Source organism: Tinamus guttatus, unplaced genomic scaffold (genome assembly GCF_059628265.1).
Source record: "Tinamus guttatus ecotype Peru unplaced genomic scaffold, ASM5962826v1 Tinamus_guttatus_pri_ptg000222l, whole genome shotgun sequence".
Classification (NCBI taxonomy): Eukaryota; Metazoa; Chordata; class Aves; order Tinamiformes; family Tinamidae; genus Tinamus; species Tinamus guttatus.
The window spans coordinates 4,260,424-4,287,415 of record NW_028288756.1 but is presented as its reverse complement, the minus strand read 5'-3'; the positions used below and the strand labels follow the sequence as shown (position 1 = coordinate 4,287,415).

The following is a 26,992-nucleotide window of genomic DNA, read 5'->3' as shown; positions in this document are numbered from 1 at the left end:
CCCTTCTCCTCTCCTCTCCGACTTTTTTTTTTGTGCATTTTTAAACTATTCTTTTCAGGTTTTAATATCACCTCCACTTCAAGTCATATTGAGCTGAAATCTAACACAGAACTTATGTGTTTAGTTTCCCACACTCCTGCCAACAAATCTTTTTAAAAAATAATTTTCAAAGGTTAAACAAATTACAGTGTGGCATCAGCGGGAAAATACATTTTTTCCCCATTTTAGCCTTTCCCCACAGTATCATGCTTATCTAGCATAACATTCAGTGTATCCCACAGAGTGAAACACAGCACTCAGCAGCTTTAGATAACTCATGCTGGTGAAAAACAGAAGCAAGTTTTATTGGGCCTGCACTGATGCAAGACTGCTGTATGTCAGAGAAGATCAAGATTTATTTTTTACCTATTGATATTCTATAGTGACCCTAAAACTCCTTTTCCTTGTGGAGACTGAAATGGACAGATGTGGATGGCTGCACAGCTTCTCTTGAGATATCGGCAGGATCTGTGGCCACTAGCAGCCCCCTTGGTCAGAGAGACTCCTGCTTTATTTTAATTCAGCCTCTTGCATTCAAGTGTAGAGTTGTCCCACTCAAGAGGTGATCTGAATACACTGCAACAGATTCCCTTATGGAAATGTTAATGATAAAGATGATTCTACCTTCAACAAAGACAGTATTAACCATTTTCTCAGGCAGCAAAGTACTTTCCTTCTGCAGCTCAGGCTAACTTCAATCAAATTTCAGTGCAACTTCGCAGTATCCCCATCTGCTTTTCACAGGCTCGGTGGAGTTTGCGGACACGGACAGGCCATTTGTCAGGTTCTTCACAGTAGCTTAAGGAAGCCCTGAATTAGTGAACAAATTTGAAGATGGCTGGAGTTCAGTAGCCCTAGCTTCAACTGTATGGGGCAGCCACCAAATGTCCCAAAGGTGGCAGAGCTCAGCAGCCCGCTGCCAAGCACGGGAAGGCGTCACGCAGACTGGGACTAGAAACACACTGGAGAAGCAGTGAGTGGCTTGCAAATTGCTTTGTAACGCCGGTGCTTTTAAAATATCGTCAAGCTGGGTAGAAAGAAAGGTGTAATTCTGTGCCTTTTTCTAAGGAGGAAGAAGAAATCCTCCTTTCTCTGCTGGCATTTATCATGAGAAAGGCTAAAAGTACTAGGAAATGTCCTTGCAAAAAAAAAGGAAAAAGTCTAAAAATGTTTACAATTTACGAACACTTTAGCCGTATTTAATATTGAAGTGTTTATCTTCATCGTATACAGATCAGCAATGACTTACCCCTCGCACAATGACATCTGGGATTAACAGCTCTTTCTGCTTCTCCTGGGAACTGTACTGCTCATTTTGATACACACAACACGTATCACACAGTCTCTGAGCAGTTTGCTGGCCTTGTTCTTACAACACTATTGAGTCTGCATAAAAGTTTGCAAAAGCCATGTTTGCAGTAACAGATGACAAACAGACCTTCACTTAAGTCTATCACTATATAAACTTAAAAGCATTAAAATGTCTTCAGGCCCTTTAATGCTTTTTGACCTGTCCTGGCTCACAAGCCTAAGCACAATTTGAATTTTAGAGGGTAGGTAACTTGCTAGTGAGGTTTAAATTAATGAAATATATTTCCAAATTTGTCCTGAATAGCTTAACTACAAAATTCTCTGAAATAATATCTAGAAAAGTCAATGCATTTCATTTCAAAATTTGCATGCCAGAGCATCCTAATTCCAAATGTCATCTAAAAGAATAACATTCATCAATTTTAATAAAAAAAAATTAAAACCAAAATTTACTATCTGTCTGACTTAATAAAACTATTTGAATGCCAGATTAGTATTTTTTTATGTCATCCTAATCTTCCCGGTCAATGAAATAAAAAAAAAATCCAATTACTTGCCCTGTGTGTACATCAAGACTGTTTCTATTTGCATGGCACAAAAAGGATCATTAAGAAAGACAAATAGCTTTTACACGCACCTCTGACTCCCCTAAACAACCACGTCCTGATGACTTTCCAGGACATCAACATGCATATTTCATATCATGAAGACAGATTTTAGGAAAGAGCAAAGTACAATGGCAGAATCTAGTGCCTGAATGAAAAACAGACATGAAAAAATCAAAAGTTCAATTCACATGCAGAGCTGCTTTAGGAGAAACTAATGGCGGAAGGGATTGCACTGGTCATTGCCAAGGTGTGACATGCAACTTCATGTTGCACAAACGTCAAAGAAAGTCACAGAGATCATTTGCTTAAAAAAAAGTGCATCAAGAAAGCTTCTTCAGAGGTCATTAATCTTTCACATGGCCTATGACTGACACTGAATGCTGCCATAATGCATAATTTAAAATTGCATTATCCTAAAATATAGTTGAGAAAACATTCCTCAAAGATCTGACAGCAAATGTCTGACATTATTTCCCTCATAAATACTACTAGCAGAATTTGTTTCAGTAATCTTACTTTAATAAGCGTGTCATCAGCTATGGGTCATCTGCTATTCTGCATGCATTAGTTTAAAATTAAAAGCTGCATGCTTTAAATCTGTTTTAAAGACATATTTCAATAAGCTTGAAATTAATGCTAAGATTAAATGCTTATACAGTTTGCAGAATTGGGGCATAAGCTTTGTGGGAATACTAGGGAAACTGCTGAAATGTAGAAGTGTTTTGTAAAGACAGTAGTAAAATTTGCACGATTGATGTGAACATCTGTAACTCAATGAAAGTTTATGAGATTTCATCAGCCTAATGACAGAGATGCTCTTGGTATTTTTTCCAACTATACTTTCACAATATAAAAGGGCTACATGCAGCACTCCTTTTTACAACAGCTAGTCTCCGAAAATTCTCAGCATAAGTGGAAGAACCCTGTTCTTCAAATATAGAAAGCCTTTTCAGAAAAATGGATTTTTTTTCCTCCTTGTGTAAACAAAGAAAAAGCATATTTAGTATTATGCATGAGTAACATGAAATTGGAAAAATAAAATATGGAACTTCAAACTAAACAAATCACATTTAATATGTGCCTGAAAGTGCTGGCTCGACTCCTTTTCCCACAATGCTCTACTACTTTGTTGTAAGAATGGAGGCCATAAACGCAGGGAAGAGATATGGTCTACGGAGAAAAAACTACCAAGGATAATAACGAGGTTTTAAATTGCCCAGGTCCATAAATCTACTCAAGAGTCTGAGTTTAGTGACTTCTGCATGTGGAAATGGAGTCTGCAGTTCTGTAACTCTGATTTTGTTCTACATCAAAACGGAAACCTTTTCATGGTACTATTTTAAAAGGAAAATTAAAAAAAATTGTCCTGGAAAAACATTAATTAAAAATCTTTATTACAGAGTAGAGTTTTAGTACATAATATTTGCTGTTCCACAAATTGGAATACATTATCATACCTGCTGAGCTGTAAAAACAGAGTGTAGCTCAGTTCCTATTTAATAAAAGAAAAAAAAAAATGGCTAAGAATCCTATCTCTTCTAACCAGCAGAAAAGCAAGCATATGTTCAGGTATCAAATGATTCAAATTAAATCTGGTATCAACAGCAGTAGTTCAAATTAGCATTTTTTTGCATAGTATAGAACAGGCAGCACATAGTATAGATGAGCACATGCCCATGGTTTTTCTTCTCGATGATAAAAAGGAATCTATTTCTAACAGTGAAAACACTATTTGCTCTTCTCTATCAAAGAAGACATATGGCTGAGATAAAGTATGTGCTAACGTAATATGTGAAGAAAAAAATGTGTGAAGCTTCATGACAGTGGCAAAGGTAGGCTGTACTGCCTGGCTACGAACATTGGCCTTTTTATCCTTTTTACTGCTGGAGAGAGAGCTGGCGTGTGCTGAGATGGAGAGATGTGCTCACAATATTAGAAATTTATGGGCATAGCAACTCTCGTTTATGCTAAAAAAAAAAAAAAAAAAACCCAACACGTTAGCTGGTGCTTTTTTCCTCTTATTATCTTAGTATTTGCCAGGCAATGTTGAAACACCTCAGAGAAACTGTGCATTATATTCTCACTCAACTCTACATGGTGCTCAGCAATGAGGTACCACACACAACAGTTCCAAGTACAGAAACTGTACTGATCCAGAAATACCACTTCCCCAAGCATTTTGTTTCGTTAGACAACTTCTGTTTAGTTTCACTAGGAATGCTATGCTGAATTGAACCTACATGTGCTGCTCAGGCTAGCTATTTCTGCAACTTCTCAAGACTTCTTCATGTCTGTCCTCATTTCCTTCTGCAAACAAGTTCATGGTCTCCCTCCTCCCTTCCCTGCCTTTCTAATGGTGTAAAAAGCTTAGCCTGATCAAAACCTGTCAGCAGAAGTTACTCTTTCTTCATGATGAGTTATTCCTCAGTAAAATGAGGAATAACGGAACAGGTCAGCATCTCCACTCACAGATCCTATTACATTAGTCCATGGCCCTAATACTTTGGGTGAGCACACCCTTGCAGCCATCTAAAGAATGGATGAATGGACTGAAGCAAAAGCTTTAAGGAAATGATTACTCAACAAATCACTTAGGCATACACCTAGTCCACAGAACCCCTTTAAAACTACTGAAGTCAATGAGACTAAATAATTAAACATAAATACAATAACTAGGTTTATTATTGGGATGACTGAAGGATACATGGTAACATGGTAGGTAGTTTCATATCCTTTATTTCATCATGTTTTTCTGTACATTTCTCCAAACATTTGAGTGCAGAACTGGTAGCCAGAAAGCTCTGAGATAAAAATATAAACCGTAACCCAGTAATTTCTTTATTTGCTCCTTTCTTCACCTGCAAAATGTAAGCGCAAAACATTTATTTGCCTTCCCCTGCTGCCTCTGCAGTCTGGATGGGCAGTCCTTTATTCCAGCAAGGCCTAAAGCAGGTCTCATGATTTCACAGCTCTACGCCATCAGTGCCATTAAGATAATGCTTTGTAAACATCAATGCCTACAACACAACATTATTCTGCGTCCATCAAGGAATTCACAACAGTATATGCTTTTGAAATATTGCAAGTATTATATAATTGTAGAAAAAAACACGTTGAAGAATGACTATGCCCCTCATCAAAATACCTAAGATTTGAAAAAAAGAATAAAATCAGGTGACAAATTCAGTTGTCTTCAAAAGGCTAAAAAATTAAGTTGCAGCTGTTTCAGTGTCTTCTTTTTCTCAGTATTCTCAATAGTAGAGCTGCAGTATTCTTTTTTTTTTTTTTTTTCATTTTAAGTCCTTACAGCTAGTCAGAGGGTCTCTAACAGTCACCTCGGTTTTGTTCTAGTACATCGATTTTTTTTCCTAAATAAAGCAGAATACAAACCCTCCACTATTACATGTAAATGAAGTGTAACCCTACATACAGGCATAAATATAGTTATTTCAATATTTGTATGCACACCTATGATCTAGAAAAGTCCTGTCTAAGAATGATACAAAGTATCTAGTTCCATACTTCATACTGCTGAAATGATCAAGGTAGAAAGTCCCTGTTCTTATCAGCTGATACGCTGAATCATTCGTTAGAGTTATTCTGAGCCTGCTCTGGGATTTTTTTCCCCCTCATTTGCATTTCTCTCTCTATTTTGATGATCAAAATCACTCTTCTCTGGAGATCAGATAAAAAGCAATGCTTAAGTTACTACCACCAGCAAAAGGAAACAAACAAACAAAACAAAACAAAACAAAAGCTCCTCCCCGCAATATAACTAAAAAAATAAAAAAAAACAAGGTAATAAAAGATAAAATTCAATTGGTAAAGACAGAACATATTTTGCCCATAGTATTTAGATGCTCTCCAGGCTTAAGTATAATTTCACCCTTTTTCAACTTTATTGAGAATTCAGCTATCGAAATTCAGCTGTTTGCCTTCCTATTTTAACCTCCCCATCTTATTTATATATATTCACAAATTCAAAAACATATAAGACAAGCAAGCCATGTAATACATAAAATACTGACATTGTGCAACACTGAAGCTAAAATTAACCATACCTAAACAGGGCATAATATCTTGCAATTTATTCCTGAGATCTTAGAAAGGGAGTATTTTTAATGTCTTTCATAAATATTTTCTCATCATTTCTTAGGTCATTATCGTACAGATGAATTTAAGTACATTAAAATGCAAATCCAGGCCTTCATCACAAGCATATAGGATTTGAATGTATTCAGAATTTAGTGATTTTCTCAGTTTCTAAAGAATCAAATATTTTGAATTTGCCCAAAGATCAAAAATGGTAAGATCTGGAAGAACACTATACTGGAATGGCTCATGTTGCTGTCTTTCTGTCTGATCATTTCCTGACTGATTCCTCAGAACAAAGCTACAGGGGAAAAGTATGTCATCCTTCCTGGAAAATGTCAATAAGAAAATAATAACCATAAGTATGATAATATTAAAAGTCAGACCCTAAGTGGCACTTCTTCTGTCACACACACTTGACAATAAGAGGTGATTTACCAATGATTACTGCTGGCCAACCTTGCAGTACTCTGTCAGTGGGAGCCTGGCTACAAATCACTTCATTTACCGGAAAGGAGCATGAGGCACTTCTCAGGCATTGCAATTCAGGCCTGAGAATCAGATAGTACCAGCCACACACTAAGCAGGGCTGTAAAAGCTGCTATCAAGTGGAGACTAATAATCCAAACCACATCCCTTCCCACAAACATAATGAAAGACAACATGATTTTCATCTTAGCTCATTAAACTCTGCTTGTTTATTTATCATTAAACTCATATTCTGCTATGCAACTCTGGGCTACTTTATAGCTTTTTATTCTGTATTTTTCCTGTTTTTCAACTTCTTTTTTTTTTTTTTACTATGTCCTTCCCAAGTGTATTAGTGATTTTTTTCAGGGTGAATTCCACCATTTCCCTTCCGTAAACAGTCTCATCTATGCTGTATCAGTTCTGTCAAAATACATGCATTAAAACATAAGCCTTGCAATGAATCTTTCCTCCTTGTTTTAAATTATGTGATCACCTATGTTGTAGAATTTAATACCCTTCTCAGTTTTCAACATCTTAAAACATATGCCTATAAATTAGAGAAGTATGATCACATGATGGTTTTATACATAGCAACTGCAGCACAGAGGTGCCAAGGATGTGGTTCATAAAAAGAGTCATTCAAAATGCAGCAAGCACTGGCTTGCAGGTTTTTTCTACACTTCTTGATGATTTTAAATGCTTAACAATAAGATTCTCACAGGTACGCATAGTAGTGAAAGGTTGCTGTAGCCTATAACAAACACCACTAAGAAAAGTTGTATCCTAGATACTTCTTTCTCAGAAATTGTTTACTTGTGAATGAGAGTTTTGCACCCTCCTCTGAGTTAAGAGCTTAAAACAACCTTTTCTGACAAAAATGCAGACGGAGATGATGTTCCCTTCTGAATGCTCAGCAGATGCATGAAATCCAGATTTTTTTAAGTGCCTCTTCTGTCAGATGGTAGTTGAATGCTTATCTCCTGCTTCCTAAGTGAATGCTCAGACCATCACTCTTAAACACGCCAGGAGGAAGCTGATCTGTTTTATATAGGATCATTAAATATTCACGAGGCCAAAAAGAGGGGGAAGTGAGAAAGATTAAGAAACACTATCTGACCTGGTGGTTAAAATGTTAGGAGGAGGTATTCAAGTCTTTTCATATAAAGGAAAGAATTAAAGCTGCATTTCGAGCACCTTGAGTGAATATTCTTACTACCTCACTGCAAAGTCAAGAAAATGTAATCTCTCCTACAGGCTAGCCCTGCATGGCATGCAACTCTGAACTCATGAAAATGCTCTTGGACCTGCTCTCAAAAAAGAATTAAGGACATCTACTTTTATGAATTCTGACAGTTCTCTAGGCATTAATTGGCATTTACTTGTTCAGAGGTGTACAGTTCAGGTGACTCTGGGTGAAAGCAGCTTGTGCAGATGCGTAAATGACATTTCAGGGACACAATTTATAGCAAATCATTTTTCCAGGTTTAGGCAGGTGCTAAGAAACTACATTGAGATTTAGAGAAATAAATCCCCCTGGATATCTCACCCTACATGGCATGTCCCAATCACTTGCTGTACTAGTGTGGGGAATAGAGTTCAATCTGTTTCTGATCTGGTTCTGTCTTCTTAGATATTGTGCCAACCCCTGGACCAAGCTTGCAAAACATTTTGATTCACATTTCTAACCTATGCTACCAAATTCTAGGAGCCTATGAGTTAGCCTCTAACTCAGGGATGTTTGGCATGTTGGAGGAATTTGGTGGAAAGGCTCAAGCTTTTAAAACCTATCTGGGGTGGGCTGAAGACTCACTAAGGTTTTCAAACCCAATTACCTGCTTAGCTCTTAGTGAAAACGGGAAAAAAAGCACAGGTGCCTATTAAACTCTTTCGGTGCCACGTTACCTTAACAAATCTGGACGGTGAATGTGCTGATGGAAAACACTCACTAACGGGTTCATACTAACAAGCCTAAAAACTTAAGCCAAGATGAGAGCAGAATGGATGTCATGCACACTGTGACGTATGTGTCCGCTTTAGCCATAAAACACATTTGCAATTCGGATAGGAAGGCTCATGTCAGCTTTAATGTAGCCATTTGGGGTGACAGTAGTCCTGGAAATTAATCATTATGGACATTGTACTACACTGTCACAGAAATCATGTCTCCTTTGCTGTTACTGTTCCCTTGTGCTGCCTAAGGTAAACTGATAAAGTGGCTGAAATGCAAAGCTTCCAGACTGCAGTACAGGTAGAATTGAACTGCCGCCACTACAGCCCTACAGTAAAACAGTACGATGTGCTGGTGATGTTCTTATCTCCTATCTTTCCTTTAAATCATCAGTTCAGAGATCTCTTGCTGCTGTGCTGCAGCCAGCAGGAGTGAAAGGACTCCTTTTTCGTAACTTGCCAGTTCAATTACCAGCTTCATGCGGATTTGGGAATTTAAGATGCTGATGCCTCCCCGCCATGCTTTGATGTAGACAGATAGCCCAGCATCTTGGCATCTTTCAGGTCATTTATGAAAGGTTTTCTTCAGAGTGAAAGGCTAAGATTTTATTTTGCTTATTTGTTACAAAGAAAAGTTGAGAGAATAATTCATTGTCTCTTGTTCTATGTTGGAGCAATTCCTAGTACACTGATGTCTGTATCTGGGTTGTGGTAAATAAAAGCTGTTATTTACATATGTTCTGTCACTCCCTCCCTGTACACAATGTAAACAGTTCCCCCCGCCCCACCTTACTCCCACATAGGTATGGCAAATAAAACTATCAAACACAGCTCTTTGATATATCATGCTAAGACTCTTTTTCTACTCAACCAGGGAATTTTTTTTCTGCTGTATTAGAATTGGATGATCTTTTCAAGGCACAAAGATTCCTCAGTTGTTTGAACAATGAGATGCTATGTCCCATTCGCTTATGCTCAGTGATGAATATTGTTTTAGGATTTAACACCTGTGAATAGAGGACTTGTTCAGAATCAGTGCAAGAACCATAAAAGAACCCCAGGACTATCAAACATCTGCCAAAAGCTGTATGACTGTTTGGTTTCTGTTCAGACATAAGGTGATATGGAGTGGAAGTAGCAAGAAAAGGTGCATGAATTTGGAGTTACTGAACCAAAGAAGTAGCAAGTCGGGCTGATAATTTGAGCATCTGTGTCTGTATCTCTTGCAAGACTATCAATTGCAAGTGTGAGCATTTGAAACTGCCCGTCTGGCATCTTTCTCATCCAATTCTCTCTTTTGAAAATACTCATTACTCTTGACCTATTGATAAAAGAAAAACAGAATTAAAGGGGGCTCAGAGGCAAGCAGCGAAAATGGTCAAGAGACAGTAAAAGTTCTTCACATAGCATTTTACAGGTTTAATCAGTTTAATCTAGAAATGACAAAAAGGATATAACAGAGTTGTCTACTATAGGTAGTATTGTACCAAAGCTCAATCATCTGTCCAGTCTTCCAAATTTAAAGTCAGAAATTTTAAAAAATAAGAAAAGGAAATGCCTTGTCGAAGGACATTGTCCATTCATAGAATATTCTATGGGCATAATAAGATAGGAATTGGAGGAGTTTTTGACATGCATATGAATAGCCTAAGAATCATCTTTCTGGATGTTAAAAATAAATAAGCAAAGGTGAATTTGGACAAAGATAGACTGTGATGTAACAATCTGTCTATATCTATCTTTTACTCTCTGACCCCTTTAGATTTGTCCATTGATAGAGACAGGATGATAGATAGACTTCTAGTCTGATGTTCCTATGCCACAGGAAACCTCGTTACTTAATTATGATATATTCCAGATAAGTTAGCATATTCCTTTAGACCAAACCAAATGGTAAAATTCATGCTTGCTATACTACGATGAAAAAACATGCACAGAAGATTAAGGATATGATTTCAGAGATGTTCTCTAGATGTAGGTTTGCTGACGTGGATTGACTGAATTGACTTTTGGGATACATGTTATCCTTTATGAACTAGAGTTTATATCCCCAGAATATCATGTCAGCCTCGATGGAATGATTACAGCCAAAAAATATAACTCCATTGAAAATCGGTTGTGAACAACTGTGTACCAAGATATAAATGGTTAATTTAAGTGACATATCTGATCTTATCAGTAACAATAGTTTCAGTCAATGATTGGTGCAAACTGGTGCACTGGGTGGCTATTGCTGCATGTTCCTCAGCTTCATGCTGTTTGCTCGATCTCTTATGACTGTTCCCTAAGAACTCTCATACTTGGGTACAAATACATATGGGTACAAATTGATGGCTACATCAATTTGGTACAAACTGAAACACAGGAAGTTCCATCTCCATGTGAGGAAAAACTTTACTTTGAGGGTGACAGAGCCCTGGAACAGGCTGCCCAGAGAGGTTGTGGAGTCTCCTTCTCTGGAGATCTTCAAAACCCGCCTGGATGCCACCCTGTGCCATGTGCTCTGGGTGTCCCTGCTGGAGCAGGGGGGTTGGACTAGATGATCTCTAGAGGTCCTTTCCAACTTCAACTATTCTGTGATTCTGTGTGATTCTGTGAAATATCTTTTAAGGTACTTATAAAAACAAAAGGATAGTCCTGAGGAACATTGGTAGAATCCATAATATTCCCTTCAGAAATCAATACGAATCAAGTCCAAGACAGTATCTCCATCTCCCGTGGCTCTTGTGAAGTGAGCTCTCTTGAGCCTGTTCAGCCTGTGAAGTTTATCCTCTCCTTCACCTGTTGTTGTTTACCCTTGTACCTTTCCTCCTTTACTTCCAGTTTCCTTCTCTGTAAATCTGAATGACTTCACCTTTACTGCTAGCTTCTCTTCTGCACAATAAATAAACAAATAAATAAATAAGCCTGGGCATAAGAGGCAAGTAAAGATGGCTGCAAAGATGGCTGAATATTGTTTTTCTGGGATAATATTGCCCTTTCATTTCATCCCACTCCAAACCAGGAAAATATTATTGGCACCATCCAGAAAACGATATTGGCATTGCTGAGGATTCGGCAAAGAGGATGGTTGGTTCTGTTTTCCATTGGCCTTCCTCCCACTTAGTAGACGACCTGTGCAGGCTGATGAGCACATTGCCACAAACTGTGTGGCAGAGAAACTGGGAGCAGACCAGCCAGGAGCTTACCAGAAACGGAGACGGCTGCGTGGCCCACCAGACCCCTAGACAGCCAGCTCCTGGTGGGAGCATGTGTGTGTGCAAGGGGGCTCTACGTCCTGCTTGGCTTGCCAGGTCACATAAATAATATCTCCCTATTAATTTGGGCACCACCTGTTTAATTTGTCAGTCAGTAGGTGACCTGAAGAGTGACTCACCAGGCTGCCATCTGGGTCTTCACATGGTGTTTTGACAGCATTGCATGCCTGCATCTTTCACTTCTGCAGAAACTTGAAAATGCCTCCTCTGGAAAGCTTTTAACCAGTTCTGCTGGGACTCAGGTTGATCAAAGCTTGGAGGGGCATTGAGTTCATATCCTCACAACATCCTTAATGGCTCTTCAGTTAGGAAATAGTTAAGGTGTATGGCATAGGCACTGGTCTGCCTTACCTGTCTATGCTACAAATAAGGAGGAATGTTAAGTATCTGGGATTCATTAAATCTAAGATCTGCAGACAGATACACTTACTTAATTGGCTGAAATGCCATTTAAAGATGCCCTAGTATGTGCAGTTCCTCATTCTGCAGGTATTTTTAGACCGCTATTTTATGCAGATTTTTTTCTAAGGTATTATTTTTCTCTGCAGTGTCTTCACTATAAACCTTAAACTTTACGGAGTTCTCCAAACCGAAAATAATTTGTCCATAAAAAAGTATCTGTGATCAGTGATTCTTTCCTTTTAGCTCCTATTAAGCCAGATTCTCATGAACACTTTTCTTATCACTTTAAACCTTCCTAGGATTACATCTAATTTGCCACATGGAGTTATTCCTGCACACAGAATTAAAGTCCTTAATCATATTTGGTTTACTGATTCCCATTTTCTTAGCAATCTTGAGAGTATTTTGCCTTCTGTTTTGTCCTCCTCTAGGGCTGATGATGACTTGATTGATTCATGCAGTCCATCGGTGATGGATTTCTTGGAGCAGTTATCTTAGTATGGAACATCACTCATGTCTGCTTTTATTATTTACTTCAGTGCTACACACTAAAGTGGGAGAGGAGCACACTGGATATGCATACACTGTCCATGCAAACTATCCACTGCAATCAAATTAAAATTTGGCTGGTTCTCATTATTTGCAGTGTCTTTATGAGAAGATAGTTAGGACATGACTGCTTGTCATAAATGAAGAGCTTCCTGGTGCCAGTGAAGTCTTGCAGTTGCTTTCTTCATTGAAAAAATATAAATAGAAGTGAGCTTAAAAGGAAAAAAAAATAGCTCAGTGGCTGGAAAGCAACCTTAAAGAAAAATGATGTTCATACTATTCAGCCAGTAGCTGGAAAAGCAGCTTTTATAAAACATATTTAATGTTTACAGTCATTCAGTGGCTGAGAAAAGCAATACTTTAAAAATATATTTAATGTTTAAAACCACTTGGTGGCCAAAAGAACAGCTCCTACTAAAATGATATTTAATGTTTAGAGTCATTTTGTGGTAAGGAAAAAGCAACTTCTTGTTAATTTTTAACATTTACAGCTGATCAGTGGCTCCTAAAACAACTTTCAATACAACATGTTTTATGTTTAGAGATGCTGTATGCCTGTATAGAAACAATTCCTACAACTCTCAGTACTGTACTAAACCATACCAATACCTTTCCCTCAACAGTGGTGTCACTGACAAAAAAAAAAAACCCATAATCCTAACAACACTCATGAAATGTATCGTGACCCTAAAGACGATTATGCAAACCACAGTGCAGTACCAATAGTTACAAAGAATTTCACTATATACTAAAGGAACTAATACTTAGCACCATAAAAATGGCCAACATACATATTTAGAAATCAACCAAATGGCTGAGTTTTAATAATTTAAGTATTACTTGGTTAACCTAATAAAGAGTTCTGCATCAGAAGACGTGGGAATTCATATGCTTGGGGTTTCATATACTTTGCATGAATTCAAAACAGACACTGACATTTTGTGAAATGAAGCTAGCTAGCCTCGCTTAGTAATGGCAAAAGCTCCTAAGACATTTTGCTGCATGTATTTATGTAGAGTTCTCTCCATCTTAGCTTGCATTTTACATGGACTCTCCTGACCAGCAATACTGGCAAAATTTTCTCATGTCGATGACAATATCCAATTGCCAGGGTGCTTGAAAACAAATAGTAGGTCTGACAATAGCCACAGTCCTCTGATCAAGCCAGCCTTGGCTGTCTCCACCGTTCTTTCACTATTCTGAACCTAAAGAATTTTGTCTGCATGTATTTTTTTTTTCATAGTAGTTAAAGCTTTCCAGGTTCCCTAGTGATCTATCATAATGTCAAGAAACACTTTTGTTTCAAAAGCTTTTACTGCCTACTTCTAATTTGCTCTCAACATCTCACTGCTTCTGTGTGCAATGCCTCCTATACATTGGAAAGACTGTAATAAAAGGCTAGGCAGTCATAACTGTCTTTTCCTTCTGCTCATTCCTAAAAAACATAGCTTTGACTAAAATGGCTACAACACTTAAACTGTTGATCAGCACAGTAAATTTCTATCTTCTAAAAAGTTGAGTAAAAAAAACAAGATATGTAATCAGCATAGTAATTCTAAGTGAAAAACTACTGAAACATCAACTATAGTGTGTAAACTGTCATTCAACATAGCCCCAGAACACAGAACTGAAAGGTCTCTGAAAGATATCTCTCTCAAAGCAATATGATTTTTTTCTGAAAAATTTTGAAATATGACGTAGGAAGCAGGTCTGACCCAAGTACTAGATTCTGCAAGATGGTACTGAGCTAGAGGGCATGGAGGTAAGATCCCACAAGGGAAAAGTCAACACTCCTCACAAAACCTAGTAGAAGGACTGGGTGAGTAATGTCTAGGCAGCTCTTGACACAGATAATCATAATCTAAATTTCCAAAAAGCCTTCAGAAAGGAGGCTAATCAAAGGCGCTTAAAAAATTAGTAGCATGAGAAAGACCTGCTTCTTCTAAGTTAACATACAAACAAAACATAGAAAATAAATCGTAGGTATAAATGGTCAGACCACAGGAATCTCTCTCTGATCTGAATTTATAAATTACCAGAAATAGAGAATACATACGCAGGTCACAGCTTCACATACCCAGAGTTTGCAGGTGTTACAGAGGGATCCTAACTTACTAAGGCCTAACTGGACATAGGAGATTCTGCATTAAGAAATACAAAGTAACACACATGGAAAAAACTGCATTCTTCATATTGTCAGAGAGATGATTTACTATTAGAAAGATGATCTGGGAATCATTTTGGAAAATGGTATCATCCTCCAAAGGTATCATCTCAATAACCAAGACCAAAAGAGGGAAAAACAGTGATGGGAATTAATAGATAAAGAAAACAGACTAAATCAGAGCAATTATTATTCTACTGTACAAATCTATAGCGTGCTTGTATCTTGAATACTATATCTGATTTCCATCACCCTCTCTGGAGATTTGGAAGCACTAGAAAAGGCATGGAGATGATGACCTGGGTGGACATGGAAGGGCTGAAGAGAGAGGCTGTGCAAACTAGACTGATGGACATGTTCACATGAATTTGTGCAATTCCATTTGAAAATCTCTTTGACCTCTACAAATGCCAAAATGTATTCCACAACAACTTTGGTTCTCTCTTGGAAACCCTTACAAATGTATAGCCAGAAACTAGGAATACATATGAAGGATGTATATCACCTTGTTTCTGCACCATGCTTTACAATCCTTCCACAGGCCCAGCTCAATATAAGCTGCTGGCTAAGCTCAGGCACAAGATCCTAGGTTACACCAAATCAGAGGGTGGGTTCCTGAATATTTACCTACCCACCATTTCCTCAGATTAGTTTTCTGCACATTATAATCCTTTTATGTAAAACTACATAGATGAAAATATTAAGCATATGGATCATCTATTAATGTTTAAATATAAGCCATAGTGAAGCATTCACTTCAAAAGGAAAATTGCCATAAAATTTATATACACTATTTTTTAGTGTATACGGTGAGAAACATACCCATTAACACATTTCAAGCTGCCTTGCACCACAGAAGATACCCTGTTAAAATAACCTAGCATCAGCTTTTTAGTGTCATTGACCATTTTAGTGTCTTAGTGTAGTAATGACAAATTACCAAGGAGAATATTCAAGCATAATCAATAACACAGCTATTTAATGTACACATGTTCCATTACTTATTAATTAATAACTGAAAAGGCAGTGTAATTGCTATAGTGCTCTGTATTTTGTAGAGCCCCCTAAGCAATAAAGAGTTAATCTAGTGGAAAGGTATGAAATGAAATCGCCTAAGAATATGTAATCTGTATGTTATGGAATTGACAGTTTTAGCACAGACCTAGATGGTCTGTACATAAGCATGGAGGAATAATGGAAATTCCTTAGAAAATAATTTGTAAATTGTGACAGCAGATGTTATTAATTTGCCACATGTGACACATTGCTAATTATATGATTGATCAGAATCAGCATATTCACTGATAAAAATGCATTAGAAATGCAGATGTAGTTCTGTGCACATTTTTGTCCATAAAATGTAATAAAAACATGTAATAAGATCTTTCCTTGAATATGTGTTTAACACTGGTATGGTCCTATTCTCAGTCATCTGGAGTGATAGTTTTAATAAGGGAATAACCTTGATTTAAACTCTCTGTATATTTGCATGCTTATATTAGCTATGTTGCATCAGGAGCTGGCACAGCTTCTGGAAGCAACAACATCATTTATTAAAGTATACTTAAGGACAACATTTTTTTTGACAGCATTATCTTATGAAGAGGGAAACTGCAAGCCCCATTCTCAGTCCTCATACTGGTCATTTCCATTTTTTGGTTGTGGCTACATTTGGGAACTGCTATTAAATTAAAATAATAATTTCAGATAAAGATACTGATTAATATGAGAAGAAGAACTGGGGGGCTAGCCTGTAAACTTTCATAAGACATAAGACAGCAGCATAATAATCTGTGTTCTTAAGAAATTAGTTTTCTGCTATACCCTGATTCCATCTTCCAAGCTTCTCCATAGGGAATTTCATGTTATTGTCCTTTTCAAAGTGCTTCACCAGCAAGTACTCTGCCAAAAAATACTTATTGTTACATGAGCAGTAAACTGTGATTTGAAGAGAGATACCAGTGAGACATACCAGAGAGATACTACAGTGCACAAAGTGCATCATGAACTTGGAAAGTATCAGAAGAAATTGGTTATAGATGAGAACGACAGCCTGCATGATGCATTGGTTTAGAGCCAAGAGTTTTTTTCAAGAGAAGACCATTTTATGCTTGTATTTGTGATAGAAGGTTCTCTCTTCATATGTAAGCAGATTAGAATGCATGTATGAAAGGAGTGATGCTAGCTGTCCATTCAAGCCTTTGGCATAAGACAGATATGTGTCCTGATTTGCAATGGTCTTAAACAAGAAAAAAGAAATCCTGCTAATGCTATCTATTCTAGTTAAAACAGTGCATGAAAATTTTGGTTCTCAGTAAGGAATGCACCATTAAGTAAAAAGTGGCAAACCTAAAAGTCCCTCATCTTCAGGAAAACGTAAAAGAGATTCATTATCACTTTTTTTCTTTTTTTTAATCATTTTGGAGTGGTACAGATTAGACGGAGAAAAAAATAGTTTACAGAAAATACAGAAAGAATTTATAATACGAATTCTAATTCTAAACTCACTGTTTCCTGGAGGACAAAATTAAATTTCCACTTAAAATAAAAAAAAAAAAAACAGGGTTCTCAGAAAAATGTATTATGAGAAGGCTGGACATCTTTAGATATCTTTAAATCTTACTTAGGGGTCAGATAAAGAGATATGGAGTATTGTAGGAATTTACATCTTTCTGTGCCTTTTCCAATAAAAGATCATCGGGGTCCAAAATAACCTTGACATATGATATGACATATGATACATGACTGGAACTAGGAGCCTGGGAATGCTGTTAAGTTCTGGGAACTTTGCTAGCATCATCTGGGCTCCTCCACTGCCCTTTAAGTACTAACTTACCCTTTTATATTTTGCTTATCATTACTAGTGATGAAGACCTTTGGAGAAGCTTACGTAAACCTGAGTTAATCTTCCCTTTAGAAGTAAATATAAAAGACAGCTAGTCACTGGTAAATTGGCTCATTGGTCTCATCAAAATGACCAATACGGGACAAAAAAAAAAAAACAGTTTCAGCTCACATTGTAGTGGACTTCCCACAAAAGTCAGTGTTCATGAGTACAGTTTATAACACACTTGCAAAAACTAGAGTAAGTGAAATTTCAGACATTTGGGAATTTGATACTGAAAGCTAGGAAATGGAAGTGTAAAAAAATAGAGGAGGAGAGCCAAGACAACCATATGTTATACCAGCTGAAAAATGAAATGTTAGCCTCAGGCAGTGGTAGGCATCTCTATAGGCGGAACTAAATGGTACTGATGGTAGAGAGCAGTAGCTTAAGAGCCTCTGGGAAATCTGCACTTGCATAAAGTAGCAAGAACATGGTTAACAGTGGTGAGACCTACATCTGAGAAGGTGCAATCTACTGGCACATCATAAAAGACAGCAGGCATTTCTGTATATTCTTGCTGCTAGAGAACCCAGCAGCTATAATTGTTACCTGCTTTCGTGACCACTAATTGGAGTTTAGGTTTCCATTTAGAGCACTGTTCCCCTTCCTTGAAAGACTTTCTTGACCAATTTTCATCCATTTTTAATTTTGCTTAGAGAGGAAAATAAAAACTGTTGTGAGTAACTCTTCTAGAGGTAGGGAAGGTGAGTAGATAATGTGCAGATAAGGAAGATACTTTTTTTTCCATGGTGTCTACTGTCAAAATTCCAAAGAAAAATAAATTGATACATGATCCAAAACATGTAGTTGTGTCCATATAGCAAGCTCATCTCTACATGCATATGATATCAGCATGTCATCTCTTCCTATCTACTCAAATCACATTTCATTACATCTTTATCAGAAAAAAAAAATGGCCCAGTTAATTTCATATAACAACTTGTGTAGACAGCTAGTGGCCTCCTGGATGGCCTTTCAAAACTTTTATTACTTAAATTGTGCAGCTGCAGGGCCAACAGAAACCCTCTGTACACTTCAGAGACAGAAAAACTGTGCAACTACAGCAGCTACTAAATGATGTACTATCACTGACTGCAAAAACCTGGGAAAAGACATCTTAGCTTTGGATAGGAAATGGCAATAAGTAGGAACTAGCATTTTTAAGTAAGTTAGAGGCCTCCTAGCCCAGAATGGGATTAACTTCCCCTGCCCACAGAGAATTCTGAAGTGCCATCTGGCAGCAGGACACAAGTGGCATGTTTGTATTACAAACACACTGCCTAGGCCCATTAGAGAATCACTGATCAGGAGGAGACCTGAAGGGCTCATTTAGTCTAGTCTCCTGCTCCAAAGCAGGATCAATGCTATTTACGTCTCTCCTGACAAATGTTTATCATGTTGTGACAACTCCCCAATACAAAACCTATTCCAGTGTGTCTCTACTACGGTCCACTTTTCTTTGGAGAGAAAAAGCATTCTACAATTGCTACAGTAGCAATTACATATTTGAAAATCTATCATGTTTCCATTCAGTCATCTCTTCTTTTGACTTGAGAGTCCAATGAATCCATATTTTCTTGAACATAGAGTTTTTTAGACCTCAGACCATTCTTTTCAAGCTTCTCTATCTTTAATTCTTGAATTGTGGAGAACCAAGTGAAGGAAACCATTACGTTCATCACCTACAGTTCAGTAGGACTTAGATAAAAGAATCCTCCCCTAATTCATAATTAGAGCATCAGACAAGTGTTGTAGGAGTTTCAAAGCAGCACATACAAGAACAGTAAAAGGCTTGATGTTACTGTACCCCTTAATTCTCCATAGTGAACAGGTAATATGGGTTAGAAAGAGAGGATAATACATTTCATCATGCAAAATACCAGTTTGGAGTACACAGAATGCCTAGACTCCGTAGTATTACTCTTGAACATTCTCTCTTCCATCTTCACAGACTCACTTCTTTCAGGAAAAATAAGTTTCTAATTATAAAACCGAAACCTAGAGCTAAAATAAAATTGTAATCTGTGTATTTCTAAGGACAAAGTGTGACATTTCTAATAATAAGTTTTAGAAATTATGTTTTCATTCCAGCTTACTTTCCTCAGCAGGAAACAAACACTGAGACAATTAAGTAATGAACAATTAGTTATCAAGCATTGAGAGCTTTTTACTCACCCACTGGAGACATTTCCGGGACACTGGCAACATAAGGCCCATCTAGGAACTTTGGCTCATTATCATTGATGTCCTGCACCTTGATGATGAATTCAGACTCAGGTTCCAGTGGTTTCTTGGTGTCAACATCCACAGCCTGCGCCCGAAGTGTGTAGAAAGGTTTTTCTTCTCGATCTAGGCTTCTTATGGCATGTATGTCTCCTGTGGTCTCATCAATGGTAAAAACTGTTCCTGCACCATCTCCTGAAAGGGTGTACTTAACAGTGCCCACTCCCTTGTCCAAGTCAGAATGAAGCTTGAGGGGGGAAAAAAAAAAGGAAGAAAAGATGATTAATTGTTTTTTTACCCTAGAAGGCAATTTTTTTTTCTTACGTGTATTGTCAGTAATTAGAAAAAAAAAGTTTTATACTTCCTTAATTAACAGTAAGGAGGGTCCCGCCAGAAAAATGCGGTAGTATAGCATATAAATATTAATATATTTAGTTGATCTAATAGTTAGGATAGAATAGAGCATTTGAAAATTCTATCTGCTTTCCCTATGAATATTGTTCACTATTCAAATTACAAGGAAGCAGGTCTTGAGATATGCTAGAAATTAAAAATTAAGACCAAAGATGGAAAAACACCAATAAGTATAAACATCAAGTGACCAAGAGGGTGTCAAAAGCCTGGACATGCATTTGGTTTTCACAAAAGTACAAGGGAAATAGTTGTCAAAGATAAACTTGGTTTACAAAGGACAATATACCACTCCTTAATACAAGAAAGCACTAAGCAGAACTAAATAAAACCACCTTATCTCCACAAATCTTTCATCATTTGTTTCTGTCTCTTCTCAGATACCAAAAAGGCAGTGTGAAGGGCAGGAGATTTCTTGCTCTTTGGAATACAAAGATCATGAGGGTTTTGTCATTTGACTGATCAGTGCCTATTATAATGTGTCTATAAACACTCTTTTGAATGCAGGAATTATTCAAACAAAAAAGTATGATGAAATTCTTTGTTTTACGCTTCCACCTGATTCATGTCCATCCTTTGAACACACCTAAAAGTTTTGAGTAGATACTCAAGGTTACATCACTGATGCTGAAATAGCTTTTAAAATACTCCCCTGCTTGTCCCATCTAATGAGGACTAGAGAGAGCTACTGTAATGGACCCAGGTTGGAATGGAGCTTTCAAGAATGGATTCTCTTAAGCAATATAGCAAAGAGATTATGGATACAGACATTATTTACATGATGTATGGCCCAAGGTGAAGCACAATAGAGGAAACATGGGACATGAAAGAAAATTATGCTGAAAATGAATTACTGAAAGACTAAATGGTTTTGGTAATGGTGCAAGAAACTAAGCTACAGAGAAAGAGGTAAAAGTGATTACTAACATTTATAGCTATTGCCTTGAAATTGAAAGTAGGCTCTTGTGACTGTGGAAGAGGTCATGGTTTGCAGGACAGACAGAACATGAACATAGTATCTTTTCTTTTTTTTTTCAGCTCATCCTTCCTGTTTAGTGAATTTTCAGGGATGTCTGATCTCTCATCTAACTGCCCCCTACATGAGATTTAAATCACTTCACCAGTTCGAAGTAAAGCATTTTTCTTCTTGAGCACTGGTTCACTGCGGAAAGATTCAAAGGTAGTCAATTCCTTTCTTCCTTGAGAGTTAAATATTCCTTGTTTGTGAAACAAAAAGCTAATGTAGCCTGAGATAATTAATGTCTCTTTCTTCCTCCTCATTTTAACTTAAGTTGGCTTAACTTCATATTTAATCTCTACTATCATATGCAGGCTTGAAGACATGCACAGAGCAAAAAAAAAAACAAATAAAAACGGTGATAAGAAAAAAAAAAGAAAAATATAATTCTACAGAGGGAACTGTACCATCTTACATATGTTACTCTGTTAAAAAGCATATATTTGGGCTTTACTGTGGAGTCCACTATACTCCTGGAAATATGAATACTGTAGAGCAAAAGACCATAGTATCTAAACAGAGATTTGTAAACAGGGAAGAATGCCAAGAATATCTGCTCTCACCTCCTGTCATCAAACTTGGCACTAAGGCTGAGATGGTTGAGTGTCTTTCTGATTGTCAACTATAGCATTTATGTTCAACCAGTAACATATTAGGCTGCATTGCATGTAATAGTCAAGTGTTTGGCTTTATTACACAGAAATAATTATAGTTGTTTCCAATAGTCAGGAGAAAAAAATGAAAAGTATAACAAGGAAAAAGCAAAACAAGGGATCCTGAGAAAAAAGAAGAGTGAAAAGAACCTCAAATACGAAGATAAGCACAAGCACAGTTGTTGCAAATTCACTGGAACAAAAAAAGCCTTATAATTGGCAGCATTAACAATTCTACAATTATAGATGTGTTTACTTTGGTTTACAAGTAACACTCAGCAGGTATAACCTAGGAACCACTTCACTGGTTTAACACAAGTTGCACTGCTTTGTATTAGCTGGGATCTGACGCACTGCTTTTATTCCATCAAATCATGCTAATCTGCTGGTTATGTCAGGGCCTCCTCAGGCACCATCGCTAGACAATGGTCAACTGCATCCTTACTCGTAATCCACCTTGAGCCATGCAAACCATGGGGCAGCTCAACATCACAAAGTGTCTGTGATTTCACTGTAGTGAAACAGCTGACTGCTTTGATTTAAAATGGATTAAATTCTCTGGCAATAAGAGACACAAAATACTGCAATTTGCATGCCAGAAGGCAAAGAGAGGACTAGCTTTGGCTGGGCCTGCACAACACTAGTAAATAATCTTCATTTTCAATGTTTAAAACTTTCGTGAAAGCAGTTCAAGCTAAAGAATAATTGCCTGCTAGTACATCTATGATTTATATGCTACAAATTGTACTGCAGTGGGAGAAAGGACATTTTTTTTTGTCCTGAAAAGTATAAATAAAATTTGAGAGAGACCACTTTTTCTATTGCTATGTTCAGACGACAGAGATGTACAGAAGAGATGAACTTTAAAAGAGCACAGGCACTCCTAAAACCAGAGAAGCAGATCATGTGCAAGGACTTTATCTTAGGAAATTCAAATCATGAAGATGGCCTCTAATTCAGAACATCTGGTGGACTGCAATAACTTTTATTGATTGCTAATAACTAGTTAAATATACCCTGGCAGTTAGCTGAAAACAAGAAAAAAAAAAACAGGTGAAAAAAATTTTTGCTAGAAGCAGACTTTATCATCATCTTAAACAAGTATGTACTTCACTGAATTAAAACCTTACTGCTTCAATAACTCAGTAAGTGTTATGAACTCAGTGTCAGCTCAAGAATTCATACACATGCACAGATGATTTTGTATTACATCTGAAAACATGACAGATCGAAAATGCACTAGCTCAATGCTCTGCAAGAACTGCTGTATACTCATAGCTAAATTCAAAAAGCAGCAGTATGGGTCAGCAGTATTTGTTCCTCAGTACTGAGCTGTTCCTCAGTATCTTAATCATCTGACATCTTAGGACATCTTTTGAAACATCCCACTAACTCGCAGTAAAATACAATGATTTAGAAAGTCAAAATGCTTTGTAAGTTCACAGATGAAGAAAGCAAAACCAACAGAAACTTAATAAATTGCAAGTCATTCTAGACTTAAAATGAAATATTCTCTATACTCTTACAGGTTATGCAAGGATCATGACACTCACTAGGATTGTTGCAATACTCATTTGACAGCAACGAAGATGCCAAACAATTGTTTTAGGAATTACTTGGTCAACTTTCTGAATTCCCAGACTGTACACAATTAAAAATGGGCAGGGAGAGAAAGAAAAAGGGAGGAAATAAAAAAGTTTTTGAAGTCAAAGACTGTTTAATATCCCTAAATTGATGTATTTACCTGGGTTTTGTTCTACTGCCAACTTCACAGACCAAAAAGAAATTCATTGCTCAGTTTATTTATTGCTAGCAGATCAATTTTAGTGTTATACAGCAGTGTATATCTGGACTGAAAAACATGGCAGTCCAAAATGCTCCATGATATTAGACCTTCCTTGCATGCACAACAGTCCTAGTTATTCATCCAATATCTACATTTTTATATCTTTTTTTTCTCACTATGTTATGTATTTCAGGACTTTATTCCTTTTTTTTTTCCTCTGCGTGTATCTACTTCTAAGCATTTCCATCTGCTCTGTAGTCACTGTCTCCTTTTCTTCCTCCTTTTTCTTGAATAGGTGTGTAATAATAAAGTTCAAGAAATCACAACAACTTGTCTCCATATTAAGTAAGATGGAAAGTGTGCATTGATGGCCTGAGGAACAGAAGAGAGGTTATTGTCATACAGAAACCAGAGATGAAAACAGTTCTACCAGAGCAATCCTGCACTGCAAAGGTCTGTGTGGCAAAATAGGAGTGGCTGCTACAGAAAAGGAACATATGAGCCTACAGAAACCTTTGATACCAACCACCTTAGAAGATGTTCTACTCATTCTTTTAAGAGATTCTATAGCTATCTTTTTTTTATTGGAAAGAACACTATCGTGTGCAAAGATTGCATAGTTTTATTTAGAAATTGGTAACTAAATTCTCTTTGCCGTTTTTATATGATCTGCAAACCTTTCCCTCTAGAGAAATATACAAACTGCAGTTTTTCTCCAGATCTAGTGTGGTGGCATCATAGCTTTCAACTCAGGCTACAGACTAGTAAAATGACAGCAATGTTATTGTCACTACTAAGATCCAATGCTACTTCCTCCCCTCTCCAGCACATGTGGATGAATACACATGCACACGCACACATATACACATGCACACGCACAGACTGGAGAAGTTTAGGAAGAAGGGGAAATCTGCCCGTAGCATGGGTGGTGTGAATGTTTCTTGATCCAAGAATGTGGATAACTACAGGCATCTCCTGAATACTCAGTTACCATGCACTGATTAGACAGGATCTCTTCCTAAAGCTTGTGTCAAATGAAGATAGAAAATAATATGGGGCAGATGAACACCGAACTGCAGAATACCTATACAGTAAGAAACAGTATTAAAATGGGTGAAATAGGCAGGGTAAAAGAAGAATGAAGAAAAAAAAATTCTTAAGAGACATCAGGCAAAGCTGGCTTTGTTTCTCTTTAAGACTGAAATGTAATTCCAATAGGATGAAGTCTCTTTCTACTATTTTTGTAGAGCTTTTCATAACAGATCCAGATTTGTATCCATAAACGGCCATTCTTAAACCTTTGACAGTTTTACACAGCAATTAAATATTTCAATTAAAATATACCAAGGATAAAAAATATATATTTGAACTAACAAGTTGTCTCATCACCATGACTAATTGTCTTAGAGACATATTGATACAGCTCAATTTGCTATGTTTCTCATTCTAAGAATTGGCATTATTGTTTCTAAGTTTTATAAAAATAAAACACAGTTCTACATTTTGAATTACCTTTTGGAAACTGCCTGATTTAAATTAGAATTCTTTCTTATTTGAGAAGAATTAAATAGAAGGTTTTCTACCCTTTTCCTAATGATTTCTGTTTGACAAATAAAGCTCAGCTTTATTTAAATTAAACTACCGATTATCCAATTAAATAAAAACATTATCTCCTTCTGCCACAGGGATTTAGTTTAAGCATATTAATTCAGGACAGACTTTTCCTATAATGAGTGCTGTTGCCAGTTAGTAATATTGATGGCAAACAAGTCATTAGGGAAGAATAAAAGCAGTTCCTGACCTGGTCAGTTCAAATGAATCCTCATCTTTCCCAGCATCATTGAGTGCAGGGGTCAGGGACTGTTATTCTACTCTGCTCTGCAAGAGCAATTCTCTTGCATACAACAATAGCACATGTTATAGTACCTTTTAAAAAGATGCATTTTCTTTATTTCCAAGTGAAACCCAAGAGCCCAGAGATGAAAAAATGAAATTGCTACATATAAAAAAATCTGCTGCAGTAAAACTTCTAAATATTAAAAATCCAGCAATATCTCATTATAACTTCACAATACAAGCAATTACACAAGTCACAAATTGCATATATTACTGATGATTTTACCTCATCATTTCAACTGGAGTAGATGCATATATAAACAGCGTCCTGACCTCTCTTAAGGATTAATATAAGAATTAATATAACAAGGTAAAGTAAACCATCCTTTTTGTATTGTACTGTTCTTACTGAATTGTATAATTCCATTTAATATGCTACCTGTATGCATTAACTGGTTTAAGCCCACATCTGTGCTGAATTGCAATTGGAAGAAATAATAAATAATTGTTGGATTTCTTCCTGTTGCTCAAATCTGTGTACATGGAGCATCTGAAAAAACTGTCATGATGTTTCCAGTATTTCAAAAAATATCCAACAAATCCTAATATGAGCTTAAACACATATTTTTAAGTACCACATTAAGGAATTATTTTAGTTTTAAGCACTACAGTAAAGAATTATTTAGTTTAGTTTAATTTAGTTATTTTAGGCCATAGATGTGGCCTCTTGATTCCTTTTCATTACCTTGGGCCTGAAATTCGTGATAAACTGTCTTATGGTTGGAAAGAGTCTATGCAAGACACCGCCTGTTAGACATGAATGCATTTCAGCTGACACCAGTGGACCTGGTTTGATTTGCACCTGCAAAAGCACTGACCCTCCCTCTGAACTATGCAGGGCTGGAATTCCTGGCCATGCAGGAGCCTCATGCGGAGACATGAAACTGAGAAATAGGGGAAGGGGTGCTGGGAGAAAACCGTCACAGCTCGAAGCAGCAGATACAATCGTTTCTTTATAAGGCAATACTTATGTCTAAATGAAGACAACACAGCATCGCAGCCAACTCCACATTCTTGCTGTTTAATCGTGTAAGATTTGCAAAACACCAGTGAAGTTGCTATACCCAATTAATATGGCAAATGTAGAGCTGTGGTGCACTTCTTAGGTAGTATACATTTACAGTATACATTTCCTTTCTGAAACAGGAATTATTTTAATGTCAAAAACCCACACATCTCTCTGGATAACATGCACTGACAGTAATATATTATTTTGCATTATGTTCCTTCCTGTACCCCTGCTGTAACATGCATAAAAGATCAATGCATGAAAAAACG

The 26,992-nt window shown here is 36.9% G+C and overlaps 1 protein-coding gene across 1 annotated transcript in view; it reads right to left on the bottom strand.

Annotated features, from left to right (window-relative positions):
* The window catches only part of CDH12 (cadherin 12), a 141,644-nt gene that overhangs the window by 90,766 nt on the left and 23,886 nt on the right, over nucleotides 1-26,992 (bottom strand). The window contains exon 2 of the mRNA XM_010225717.2: nucleotides 19,903-20,197. Within this exon, the coding sequence (XP_010224019.2) occupies nucleotides 19,903-20,197 (295 nt within the window). The remainder of the gene's footprint in view (nucleotides 1-19,902; nucleotides 20,198-26,992) is intronic.